This window comes from Aedes aegypti, chromosome 1 (assembly GCF_002204515.2).
Source record: "Aedes aegypti strain LVP_AGWG chromosome 1, AaegL5.0 Primary Assembly, whole genome shotgun sequence".
In the NCBI taxonomy this organism is placed as follows: domain Eukaryota; kingdom Metazoa; phylum Arthropoda; class Insecta; order Diptera; family Culicidae; genus Aedes; species Aedes aegypti.
In genome coordinates, this window is record NC_035107.1 from 35,451,615 (window position 1) to 35,464,885 (window position 13,271).

Genomic DNA, 13,271 nt, shown 5'->3' on the forward strand with positions numbered 1-13,271 from the left:
AAGATCTCCTAGAGTAACAACTGCAGAATTCAATAGAAGTTTTAGTGAATAAATATCTGGAGGAAATTGAACGATAGTTCTGGAAAAAAATAAAGTAATAGCTGAGAGAATTACTTGGATTACTCACGGATTTCCTGGAGCAAATTATGTCTAAAGAATTTCTTCTAAGCACCTTTTGAATACACTCTGGGAGAATTGGTAGATTTTTAAAAGTATTTCTGGAGAGATCCCTGTAGAAGAACCTGAAAAAAATCTAAATAAAATCACTATGATAATTCCTAAAGCTTTTCCTCGGGGAATCTGAGAGAGCCTGATGGACTCGTTATAGTCTTTGAAGGTCAACCTGGAGCGCGTGCAATTTTTCATCAGAATTCAATGCAAGCAGAATTAGGAAAAAAGAGACTTTAGAGACCATTTTGGTTAAGAGACCTCCCTTCAAAAATAGAGACATTTTAAAGACTTGCATTAAAATAGGGACCAAGTCTCTAAAAAGAAACCTGTCTCAACTTATTTTATCATTCATATGAAAATATATTAATATTTCTAATACTTATATCCATTTTAAATCAATTTTATTAAACAAATTCGACAAAAATAGACCAAACTGCTTGTCTTTACAACCAGTGAGGCTGTTCTAATTTCCTTGATAACAAATTGATAATTAGAAACAATTCTGGTTATTTGTGTATTTTTTTTCTTTGCACCTAAATTGTCAAAAGAAACAAGATTTTTGAAAAATGTTTCATCGCGTAGAAACTCCAAAAAATATTTCACTGGAATTTCTTCAATAATCCTGCTAAAAAAAACAAATTTTCTGGAAATCTTCGTAATCTGCTGTAAGTATGTTAATGACTGATGCCACAAAAATATCAGTGGGAATTTGATCAAATCATTTTTGAGGAACTAACTGTAGGAGTTCGATCGGAATTGCCTTGAAAATCATCAAGAGATTCAGATTATGATAAATTATGTCAAGAGTGATCGGACTTTCAGAAATCGCTAGCACCATCACACTCGTGCTGTGGATAATAGATGTCACTGGTCTCAGTAAGATTGACACATTATTTCATCCAAAAATTCTTCAAGAATTTTCTGATAATGCACTATGGAATTTTCAGAAATTATAAGATTGCTCCATTTGTTTTCAAACGGTTAAAGACGATTCTTGGGGGCAATGTGGCGTAGTTGGCTACACGTTCGCTTCATAATGGGTCATGGGTTTGATTCCCAGCCCCCTCATCAAAAAATTTCGTCAGTCCGCTCAAGAACAACACGAGCCCATCCGTCCAACACCACGGCCGTCTGACACTTGACCCTCCTCTGAGCAAACGCTCAACTGTACCCGGATTTACACGGCAATCGACAAAAACGGCTAACAAATGGACCTCTCTTGGACTGAGAAAGGCATCCCTGCGTACCGTGGACGTACCATATTTGACGCGGTTAAGAAAATTCTAAATTCAAACTCTTGTCAAATCGTCTAAATTTATCCGATTTTGTTAAAATTTGAACCTATGCTACCTCAACTATTATAAAATTAGGCAAAAATCAGTAAAAAAATATTAAACGATTTTTTCTTCATGTTTGATTGACTTTTTGTGGAACACATTAGGTTCCTTAATTGACGCATCAATTCTTCAATGTGCCTAATTTGACGCACTATGTTCCTTATTTGACGCCCTTACAAATAATTGCTAAAGTTTAAAATATACAAGAGTTTCAGTATTGAATAGTTCAATTAAATGAAAAAAGCGTTTTAGAGAGGATATAAAAGTTAGAACCTTCGGAAAAAGTTTTGAATGACGTCATCCGGTAGTCACTTTTGCTATGCGTTTGGTTAGTGTAGAAAATAAAACCGGCGATTGAGTTCAATCTATAGTTAAGCCTTATTGTTTAGTTTAATGTATTTTCGCCGTGATATCAAACAAGGGAAAGGTTTGAAAACTACGTTGCGCTGGAACGGGGAAGGTAGTTGCTAAAATAAGGACAAATTGGTCAAAAACTAGAACGAAAACAACCGGTTCCAAAAATTACCGTTTGATAATCTTCGTTACTTATAACACGTGAACTACGCCTACTTGTCCCATGTTCTATGTCACCCTTATGGACCCCGGGACAAATATGCGTAGAACCAACGGCAGTATGGGCCTCGGAATAGATCGAGAACCATATATGGGTCATACATTAAGTACGTCATGTTATTAGGAGGAAGGAGGTGCTCTGCAAGATGTGACGAATCATACAAGTTTTTTGAAGGCTCCATATAAAAAGTGTGAAGTAGGGCGGATGGGCGGGGTTTTTGTAGAAAATAGTATGTTTTTGTGACACGTATCTCATGGACACCCCCTATTGTATAAATTATACGAAACAAACCATTGAACCTACACCTCACCTCCTGACGCATTTATTGAAGCTTCCTTGAAACGTTAGGGGACGTCCATAAACCGCGATAAATTGTACAATTTTCAACCCCTCTCAACCTTGGCCTCATTTATTTTATGAAAAGTGCGAATATTTTGTATGGATCGTTGCGTTTCCCTGAACCTCCTCCTCTTCCTAAAAACGTAATCTATGGATGACCCTTTACATGTGATTACATAAAGCCTTGGGTTGTTCTGCGGACGGATTTTTTGAATGCAAGCCCCATAAATATTTATTTTCCTATTTTCGATTCAACAAAACATGCTGAACAAAATAGCAAATAATTAGGAACATTGTGTGCCTAACTTGACGCACAAGATTTTCATACAAAAAATGTTTTAAAGCTTAAAAGTAGAAAACTTTCGACGTCAATTCATGAATAAAAGAATATTACTGACTGTTGTTGATAATATTGGTGTAAAGCAGCACAATAATTTCACGAAAATTGATCAACAATAGTTAGCATATTCACTAAGGAATGAAAAAATTGACGCACTTGTCGGATGCTTTTTCAAATAAATTTTATTTTTAACTATTATCAATGAAATATAAACTTTTTTCGATTGGAATCCATCAATAACATGTAAATAAAGATTAAGCAATACATTTTCGAGTGCTAGTCTGATCTAGAATTAATTTATGATAACATTAATTAGAAAATACGTCAAGTTTGGACCCGCGTCAAATATGGTACGTTCACGGTACGCTCCGATCTACCTGCGAAAAGTAGAGAGCACAAAGAGACAGCGTAGCATCAGATCCAAAAATAGATTAAGTAATAGAATAGTATGAATTTAGGCGTTGTGCTCTAGTACAACAGTCAAATTGATCCTCGCTCTATAGTGATGCCCAATGGCGAAATGAGCTACAAATTAGAATATAAGTAAATTGAAAAAAAAAGTAGTTTCCCAAGATTTTCACTATAGATATGCTCAATCGTTCTTCACACGAGCTTGTATGCATATTGAACAGATGATAAATAGTTTAATTTGTTTTTCAAGCTCTCTACTAATCTTGTTTTTTTTTTTTTTTTTTTTTTTTTTTTTTTTTTTTTTTTTTTTTTTTTTTTTTTATCGTGGGTAGGACAATCCTTTGTCTGTCCTACCGAGGTGTTTTGTGCGTAGTACATGTCCTACCTATACCTCCAGCGCCACTGAGTTGGATTTAAATAGTATAGTAGAGTAGAAATCTAAATCTAAAAAAACGAAATTGGTGGGTATGAAGGGGTGAAAACTAAAGTAGGGCTAATACTAGTGCATCCACCCTACTAAATTCGAAGGTTATTTATCATAAATAACCAGGCGTAACAAAATAACATTTTTCGTGTGTCAAGGATCAAATCATGTGTCTCTATAGTAAACTTGGGATTGTTGAATTTGATGGCGCTCTCAAAAACGTTCCAGTATGTCAATTTTGAGCTACCCAAAGTTATATAAAATACTGGTTATATTCATGTTTACATAAAATTCAAAGAATGATTTATCAAACTTGTCAGTGATCTATTCCACCAAGCATGCAGAAGAATAGGACTTTTGTGTAAATTCTAGTTTGGTTGTTATCATTACATTTCGATTGAATAGATTTTTTTACATCCCCGCAATTTCCTCACAACAATATTCTTTGCTTTTATATGGCAAGATACAATACTTTTTCTAAAGCATCAAAAACCAACATATAAAATAAGCAAATAAATTGCTTAAATACAAGCTGGCAAACTTGCATGCAAGTTAGCTGAAATCGTTGAAAAAATACAGTTTCAACAACCAATAGGTTTTTGTAAAAAAAACCAGTGTAAAGGGTGTATTCGAAAAAAATGGCACACCGAAAATTTTCTGTATCTTTTGAACCGTATGAGTAAAAAATCTGAAAATTGGAGTTAATATTTTTTATAGTGTATTGTTTACATTTGTCGACTGTCAAAGTTATTCATACAGTTGTTCTGGCCATGTCATCGAATGAGAAACAAAACATGACTGCGAAAACCCGCACCCGAAAACTTTACACCAAGTTGCTCACCAAATCGTGTTGCCTCGTGATGGATGACGAAACTTATGTAAAGGCCGACTTCCGTCAACTTCCTGGACAAGAATATTTCGTTGCCAAGTCTAAGTTCGATGTTCCGGAGGATCGAAAGAAAAAAGTATCGAAATTTGCAAAAAAGTTTCTAATCTGGCAGGCGATTTGCGGATGTGGTGAAACAAGTGCTCCTTTCATCACTTCCGGAACAATAAACGGTGCGATTTACACGGAAGAGTGCCTTAAGAAGAAATTTTGCCATTCATAAGGAAGCACAAAGGATCAACTCTGTTTTGGCCTGATCTAGCATCCTGTTACTACTCTCGAAACGTGTTGGAGTGGTACCGAGCCAACGGAGTCAATTTTGTGCCAAAAGATATGAACCCACCGAATTCACCGGAACTTCGCCCAATTGAGAAATTCTGGGCAATTATGAAGACGAAACTTCGCAAACACCCTAAAATCATCAAAACAGAGCCGGAATTGAAGGAAATTTGGGTAAACACAACAAAAACACTGGGAAAATTTGATGGATGGAGTGAAAAGGAAAGTAGGAGAAGATATTGAATAAAACAAATGTTGTAAACCCTAACCCATTAGTGGTTTTTCATCTCCTGAAAATTTTAAGAAAATCCGATATCCGGTTTAATTTTTCTGACAAAATAGGGTAACCAATATATTTTGGACCCCTATATATTTTGGACCCCCTGGGCCATTTTCCTTCACATTTCTCAGTTTAAATCGAAGGACCAATTCAATTCGCATGCCTTTTTGAAAGGTAGGATTATTCCGCACTTGCATCAACCGTTTGTTCTTAGAAAATGTGTTTATTTTACATGAAATTAATTCAATTTAATCGGTTCATCCATGCAACCGTTACAACACGTTACACACAGAAATTGAAGCTGTCAGAAATTTCTCAAATGGAAACAAAAACTTTTTTCAAATTTCTGAACCAAAAGCGTAGAATTTATTTGGTTATTCATTGTCAATCGATTGATTAAACTATGGGCAAGCATATCATACAACCAGTGTCGTGGACTTTGTCGCCAAACGTTAAAAAATTCCGGGGGTCCAAAATATATACTTTGAGGGTCCAAAATGTATTGGTGTGTCCAAAATAATGAAAAACAATGCTTCACAATTTAATTATTTTCACCATTTTCTGGATCCTACTTGACCGTATGGGCATTTTTATCTCGTAGAGGAAGTTTTTCTCTACATTTTGGCATGTTCTTTGTCTTGATTACGCTGTTGAATTAATTAATTGGGACAAAAAACTAAAATCACTTCCTTAGGGGGTCCAAAATACGACCGTTACCCTATGTGTGTGCCATATTTTTCGAATACACCCTATAATATATTTCAAATATCCATTATGCCAAATGATCTTATTTTACAAATATCCTTTATTTTACGCATATTTTGGCATTACGACAAATGACCCTTATTTTACACATGTTCGGTGGCATACCATGGCAAATGACCATGCCTAGCAACTTTCTTGTCAAATGAAAAAGCCATTTGACATAGGTTCATCAAGAACAGCTTTCAATTGAAATAAGGAGTATTATTTTGCGTATACCAAATAACTTTATGTCAAATAACTCGCTCACAGAAAGGCATCTTTGTAGCCATAGATGGCGGTATTTAACTAACACAATTTCCCTTCTAGATTCGACACCAACGTTGAGGACCGGATTGAGATCCTATCTAAGCGCGAAGGTGTGAACCGCGTGGAACCCAAAGGCCAAATCAACGGGAAATCCACATTCGGCTTCAGTGGTCTGCCCGCGGATCAGAGTGCCATGTTTCCGGATTCCTTCTGCACGCAGTGTGGCCAGCGGGGATTCTTCAGCTGCAGTCTCTGTGGGACTCAGTACTGCTCAAAGCACTGCCAGCACGTGGATTACGAGCGCCACAAAGGACACTGTCAGCCCAAAACGAGCGAAACCGATGCCAGTCGGTGTTCTACGCCGGGGAGCAAGAAAGGAGGATTCCAAGACCTGGACGAAGCCTGTCTGGTGCAGGAAGACTTTCCGAAAGGTTCGCACGTTGTGATTTTGTCGGTGCTGAGCCCGGAACGGGTCTTCGTACGATCGTTGGACAAGGAAAGCAACAAGGAGTACCTCCAAACGCTGAGCGACATTGCCAAGGCCGGGTTGTCGGCGGGTAAGCTGACCACTCTGCCAGAACCGGGCGACATATGCCTCGCTCTTTATGAACCGTTGAAGATCTACGGCCGCGTGCTGATCGTCAAAGTCACCCGGAAGGAAGCTCTCTGCGTGTTTATCGAGTTTGGTCTGATCAACGTAGTTCCCATCGGCGAACTTCGTCTGCTGACCGACACCGACCTCAAACTACGCAAGGTCCGAATCCACAAGGTACATCTCAAGGGCATCACCGAAGAGTACGGCCACATCGAAAAGGCCATGGCCTATCTGAACACCCTTATCGATCAACCGCTGGAAATGAAGGTCCAACTCGAAGTGGGCAACCTCGTGGACGGTCAACTGCGAACCGCAGCCGGAATCAGTGTCAACAAGAAAATCAACGATCTCATAACCATTCCCATCTGCAAATCGTCGGACAATCCAGATTCGTTCGTCGACTACAAAACCGTACCGCATAAGACCCTTCCTCCGAACCAAAACCTTGACGTGATGATTCTCAACCGGACCACCATCAAGCTGGACTTCCGGGTTTCGCTCATCGCCTACGAGGACCTCCCGTACCTGGAGGACCTTCAGCGTAAACTGCAAAGCTACGGCAAGAAGGTGAACCGCTTCATCGAACACTACACGCCGCGACTGAACGAACTGTGCCTGGTTCGGAACATGGACACCTGGTATCGGGCCGTTTGTCTGGAGTCCGTGGGCGATGGCCGTCCCACTGTCTACCTGTGCGACTACGGCTGTCTTCTGATGGCCCGACTAGACGACATTCGGAAAATTCCACCCTCCCTAGCGACGGAAGTCCGCACCACGGATGCGCGCGTTTTCGGCGTGGAGGAAGCGGAAAAGGCCGGCGTCAAGATCGATTCGGAGTTCCTGGATATCTACCTGGAGGAGAACGAGCGCATGGCGGTCCAGACCAGTGAGGAGGTGGAGTTCAAGGAGTTCGAATTTGCCCTGTCCAAGGAAGAAACATCGATGCTGACGGTGATCCGGGTGCCGGATTTGATCAGCTTCATCGAGGACCGGGCGCACTGCGGTGAGTCTTTGCCATCTGAGGTACCTTCCACCAGATTCGGGAAATAGATGGGAGGGTTTTCCGAGGGAACGAAATGAGAGAGCGGCTTGTGCCTATGATGGAAAAAATGAGAAAGCCGGTTTTTGACTTAACCTGAAGGGCTTTGGGCCTTATTCGACCCATTTCAAAATTTACATTATTGGAACTATTGAGTGAAATTTAGTCGATTTATTTGGTGTAAATCTAAGACATTGCAAATAATAATTATTGTACAGTGAAACCTCCATGAGTCGATATTGAAGGGACCATCGACTCATGGAAATATCGAGTCATGGAACAGCAATCCTTTGGAAAGTGGCTTCTAGGGACCATCATAGTAACCATGAAATTCTGTTTTTAGTATGATTCCATGAGTCGATATCGAGTCATGGAACATCGACTCATGGAGGTATCACTGTATATCTATTAGACTGGATTTCTCCCTGGGCGGGTTCTCCACTATTACAAATATTGACATAGGTTCGCTTTCGACCAAATATTTCGAACAACTCGGCAAAAATTAGTGCCCTGGTCGATTTCTGTCCGGTTTCTAAACAAGTCTATTTTCAGAGACTTGATATAGTACAAGTTAATACAAGTCCTCATTTTTAATAGAAAGTTTCTAAAGTCTCTTGTTCACCCTAACTGGTCTCCAATGCCTCTTTTTTACAGTCAATCCTGGTGAATTCTAGAGGATCCAAGAAAACATCAGGGAAATACGCGACTAATCTACCATTTTTTTTCAAAAATTTCCTCAGATATCTCAAGGTTTTTTCTTTGTTGTATTTTTCTACTGTTTTTCCTGAGAATTTCACTGGATTACTTTTAGCCAATGCTCCACAAATCCATCAAGAAAATCAACCAATTGGGGTTTTCACGGGTGTTTACATCATTTTTAGATTCTAGCATCCTGAAGTGAAAAAAAATGCATCTTGTCATTTTTATTCACAGAAGAGAGGATCGATGAAGAGAAATCGATCATGCGACTTTAGCCCCTATTCTAGCAGGTTCCGGGTCATTTGGCCGAACGCCATTTGGCCGAATGCCGTTTGGCCGAACGCCATTTGGCCGAAAGGGTCATTTGGCCGAATGCCGTTTGGCCGGATTTGAAAAAATAGTGAACTACAATTAGCATGCATTTTGTAATTAATTTCAAAGCTGAATTTCAAAGAATAGTTTAGAGGAACATCCTAGATGTAAGCAATTATTCACTTCTTTGCTAGCGGAAATAGCTGCCAGCATAGGTTTTCTTATCGAATTTGTAGTCAGTTAGCTTTTGTCAGTTACTAAAACGGTTTACGACTTATTCGTCCTTCTGTAGCATCAGTTTGCTTCAATCATTCTGATAGTACTTAGTAAATTAATTAATTTTTAGCAACCACAAGTTTGGTTTCTTCTCCACAGCAGTGAAACAGTGAGCTTATTTGACGTGAGTATTTACCGAGTTATCCGGTTTACTGATATACGCAATCAATTTAATCTTGGTGGAGAAAGACATCTCACCTAAGTTATCCCTTGTGCTGAAAATTGTATGTTTTTAATGAAACTTTTTATGAACGTTATATGACTTAATTCCAATAACTATAAAACAATATTCAAATATGAAAGAACAGCATATGATCAAAAGAAGGAAAAATCTCTTATAAATTTTAAGTAAGTGTAACGTAAATAATTGTTATATCAGTATAACTACAAAGAACTGCCGATGATTTAAAGAAGGAAAGATTCCCTTTAAATATATAAGCTAAATTATTGCCAATAATAATTATACCAGTACAAATCGAAAGAAAAGCCTATGTTTGAAAGAAGGGAAAATGTCTGATGAAAATATAAAAAAATACTTCAAACCCTAGCACACCGTTGGTAATCTAGAGTTTGAAGTCTTGACGCAAGTTCACAACTTCGTCCTGAATGAACGGATCGTATTAATTATGCTCTTATCGACAAACATGACATCCCGCCTCATCGATCAACAAATTAATTAGTTGATCAGTTATTGGGCCACACTTATGAATGCTACACAACAGTTTTGAAAAAAAATAGATATTTTTGTTCGTTATTCGGCCAAACGGCATTCGGCCAAATGACCCGTTCGGCCAAATGGCGTTCGGCCAAACGGCATTCGGCCAAACGGCGATCGGCCAAATGGCCGGACACCTTCTAGCACACGCTTGAATTGTAGTATTACTTTTTTGAGTCTTACATAGATATCAACAGTACAAATACCATGTGATGGAATGCTTGTAATTTGCCTTTTTTTCAATTGCACACTTCCATGTTCTCCATAGAGTTTAGTTTAATTCGCAGTTTAAACTACCGAAAAAGAGATTGCTGATGCATATTAAATTTCCAATTTCAACGGGTATATTAATTTATAACACAATTGTGATTATTATAGTAATCAATCAAGAATTTCATAGCTATTAAAATTAAAAATAACAAACATAAGAGTTTTACCAAAGAAAAAAAAAATATTACTTCAAAAATAAAAGAGTTTGTTAAAAACTCGTCCAGAATTTCAAATGTGAATAATCATTTTCCTAGAAATCGTTTTAGAAATTACATTAGAAATTCCAATCAATAAAATATACATTTTTCCATTCATTAACCCTTGCTATTGTTTTTACTCGACTATGGTCAACTATTTTTGTACATAAACACGTTTTAATATTGCACATTTGAATTGTCGAGTTCTAGGCTATTCCAGGCATTGCAGAAGTCGCTCTCATTTGATTTTAAAGCACGGTCAAAGCAAGCGAAGAAAAACATCCCATCTGTTGCGGTCTATGATCGGCAAAATTATCGCAAGTTGTAACAAGTCTGATAAACAGGAGCAGCGAACGAGAGCCCCAAAGAGAGAGCGATTATAAAATCCTTTTTTGCTCGCTTGTTTACCGTTGGGGATAGGTGTTTTACTATACTGGCACGATAAACAATCTCCGAACTTATTATAGCAATAGTGTCTCCCAGGTTTAGGAGCTAGTTTATAGGGGTTTTATCATGCACTGCTATCCCTCCGATCTGATCAAAGTTGTAGCTAATGAAATATACGTCTGGTTTGTAGCTTGTGATAGAACAGAATGAGTCTTTATTAAATTACAAATTCATGGGTTACTACGATATTCAATATTCCCCTCCTTAACCAGGAATTTGTAGTAATCCTAATTGTTTTGCAGCTTCAACAAATTTTGCAATTGGGAACTTTCATTGTACCATCGTTCAGCTTTTCTCTTACAAAATGATGCCGCATATCTATGTGCTTTGTGCGAGGAGAAAAGCCAATTTCCTTTTCGGCTAGGCATATCGCACTACGGTTATCGCTGAATATGGGTACAGCATCTTGGATACCAAATAGTTCACCTCGTAGTCCGCGCCACCATACAGCTTCTTGTGTTGCAGCAGACAACGCCATGTACTCGGCTTCCATGGTAGACAACGCCACAGTTGGCTGTTTCTTGCAACTCCATGATACTGAGCCACTTGCGTATTGGAACACATACCCCGTATTAGATCGCCTGGTATCAGCATCATTGCCCCAGTCCGCATCACTGAAGCCCTCGAAAGAGCGATCTGGTTTCTTGCAATAAACCAGCTTCATGTTGAGCGTTCCTTTGAGATAGCGCAAAATACGCTTTGCCGCCGTCCAATGAGCTTCGCCAGGATTGTCACTAAAGCTGCTTAGAGTTCACAGCGTAAGCTATATCGGGCCGTGTGCACTGTGCCAGGAATTGAAGACCACTAACTAGTTGACGAAATGCAATGTCCTTCATTTTATGTTTCTCCTCAGCAGTCCGTGGACACATAGCTTTCGTCAACTTTTGTGTCGGATCACACGGACTCGAGCTTGTGTTGCAGTCGTTCATCCGAAAACGCAGCAGTAGGTCTTCAATATACCGCCGCTGGTCCAACATGATACCATTCTCCTTCTGGGTGATTCTCATTCCTAGTACTTGCTCAGCTCGATCTAGATCCTTCATCCGGAACGTTTTCATCAAGCGATTCTTCACGTAGCTTACCCATTCCTTACTGTTTGAAAACAGCAGGAAGTCGTCGACGTAAACAGCTATCACGATTATTTGCTCACCATCCACATGATAGTAGACACAGGGATCGTAGCTGGAACGCTTGAGACCGATGTTCTTCAGTTCCGCATCCAACTTCTTGTTCCATACGCGGCTGGCTTGTTTCAGTCCGTATAACGCCTTACGTAGTCGACATACCTTTCTAGGACAAGTTACATCTGCATAACCTTCCGGCTGTTCCATATAGATGTCTTCTTCATCCAATTCTCCTTGCAGGAACGCAGTTATGGCATCCATTTGGAACACGTCTAGATTCAGTTGAGCAGCCACTGCCAAGAGATAACGAATTGTGGCATAACGCACCACCGGAGAATAAGTCTGGTCGTAATCCACTCCTTTCTGCTGTGAAAACCCCTTTATCACTAAACGAGCCTTATAGCGATCCACGGTTCCATCCACGTTGGTCTTGATCCTGTAAACCCATTTACATTTCAGAGCTCGTCGTCCAGCCGGTAGCTCGGTCAGCTCCCACGCATGGCATCACACCACAACGTTCGATCATCTCGCAGGATAGCTTCTCGATACGACTCCGGTTCACATAAACGGGATGGGAAAAGGTTTTCAGCAAAAGTACTACACGATAAATCAAAATATTGGTGGGGATTGCTTATCAAACCTTCCGGTCCGCCTCATAGTTACGTACTATTTGGTGCTGGGTGTAGTTCTTGTTTTTCCAGCTGTATTGAAAAGCATGAGCCATAGTCTTTGGCATACAATCGGGTCTTTCTTTAGCAGAAAAGAACCGAAATGTCTATCGACGACCGGTGATTGCTAGCAGATATAGTGGAGAGCTTGTCTTGATACGTTCATCGCTTCAAGCTAGTTGAAAAACTGAATACACTGATTGCCTGTCGATCAGAGCCGAACTAGGCATAGATCGTCTACATACATCTGAATCTACATGTCTCCGATGTATTACATCGTTCCAGGTGGGAGTTATCTGATATGTGAATATGGTACCATAACAGAATTTTCCATCTGAACGAAGTGATAAATCATAATATTCCGCAAACTGTATCACACATCTACAGAATGTATTGCGTGAAGTTAAGACACAGCAGAGTATTGGGTACATAGGACCAAGTCCCTGCCGGGTGGCGCGAAACTGATGAGCGATAGACAATAGAATCAACAACACTGCCATAAGGGATAGTAAGCATGTGACTATTGTCGAAACTATGATTAGGAGGCAAATCAACATCCCAAGATCAAATTTTTGTTACAACCCAATGTAGGTATTATTAAATTAGGCTGTAGAAAATGATAAATATCTGATCACTTAGGAACCTTGCAACAGGTAATAAATGCCCGTAGTCTGTTTTATTCGAATACACATGTATAAATTGTTAAAATTGCCGAATCATACGCGGAATTTATTAAACTGATCATGAAATTAGGACTGAAATCATAATGATGATAGATTATCAACTTTCCTTTCGTCTTGCTATTTGTTACCGTTAGAATCACCAAACTGATTGGTTTCCCACTACTTACACCAATACAACAGCACGAAAACTGAAG

General features: G+C 39.2%; 2 protein-coding genes across 7 annotated transcripts in view; one reads left to right on the forward strand and one right to left on the reverse strand.

Annotated features, from left to right (window-relative positions):
• The window catches only part of LOC5571722 (coronin-7), a 73,416-nt gene that overhangs the window by 14,153 nt on the left and 45,992 nt on the right, over nt 1–13,271 (reverse strand). The gene's annotated exons all lie outside the window — the stretch shown is intronic.
• The window catches only part of LOC5571723, a 60,991-nt gene that overhangs the window by 2,089 nt on the left and 45,631 nt on the right, over nt 1–13,271 (forward strand). For 2 of the 3 annotated variants that reach the window (XR_002499250.1, XM_021839389.1), the window contains exon 3: nt 6,113–7,650. Coding sequence is in view for 2 of the 3 variants with exons in the window: in XM_021839389.1 (XP_021695081.1) it covers nt 6,113–7,650 (1,538 nt within the window). In the remaining variant the exon portion in view is untranslated. Of the gene's footprint in view, nt 1–6,112; nt 7,730–13,271 lie in introns of those variants that run through there. The other variant, XM_021839388.1, reaches the window with a different exon arrangement.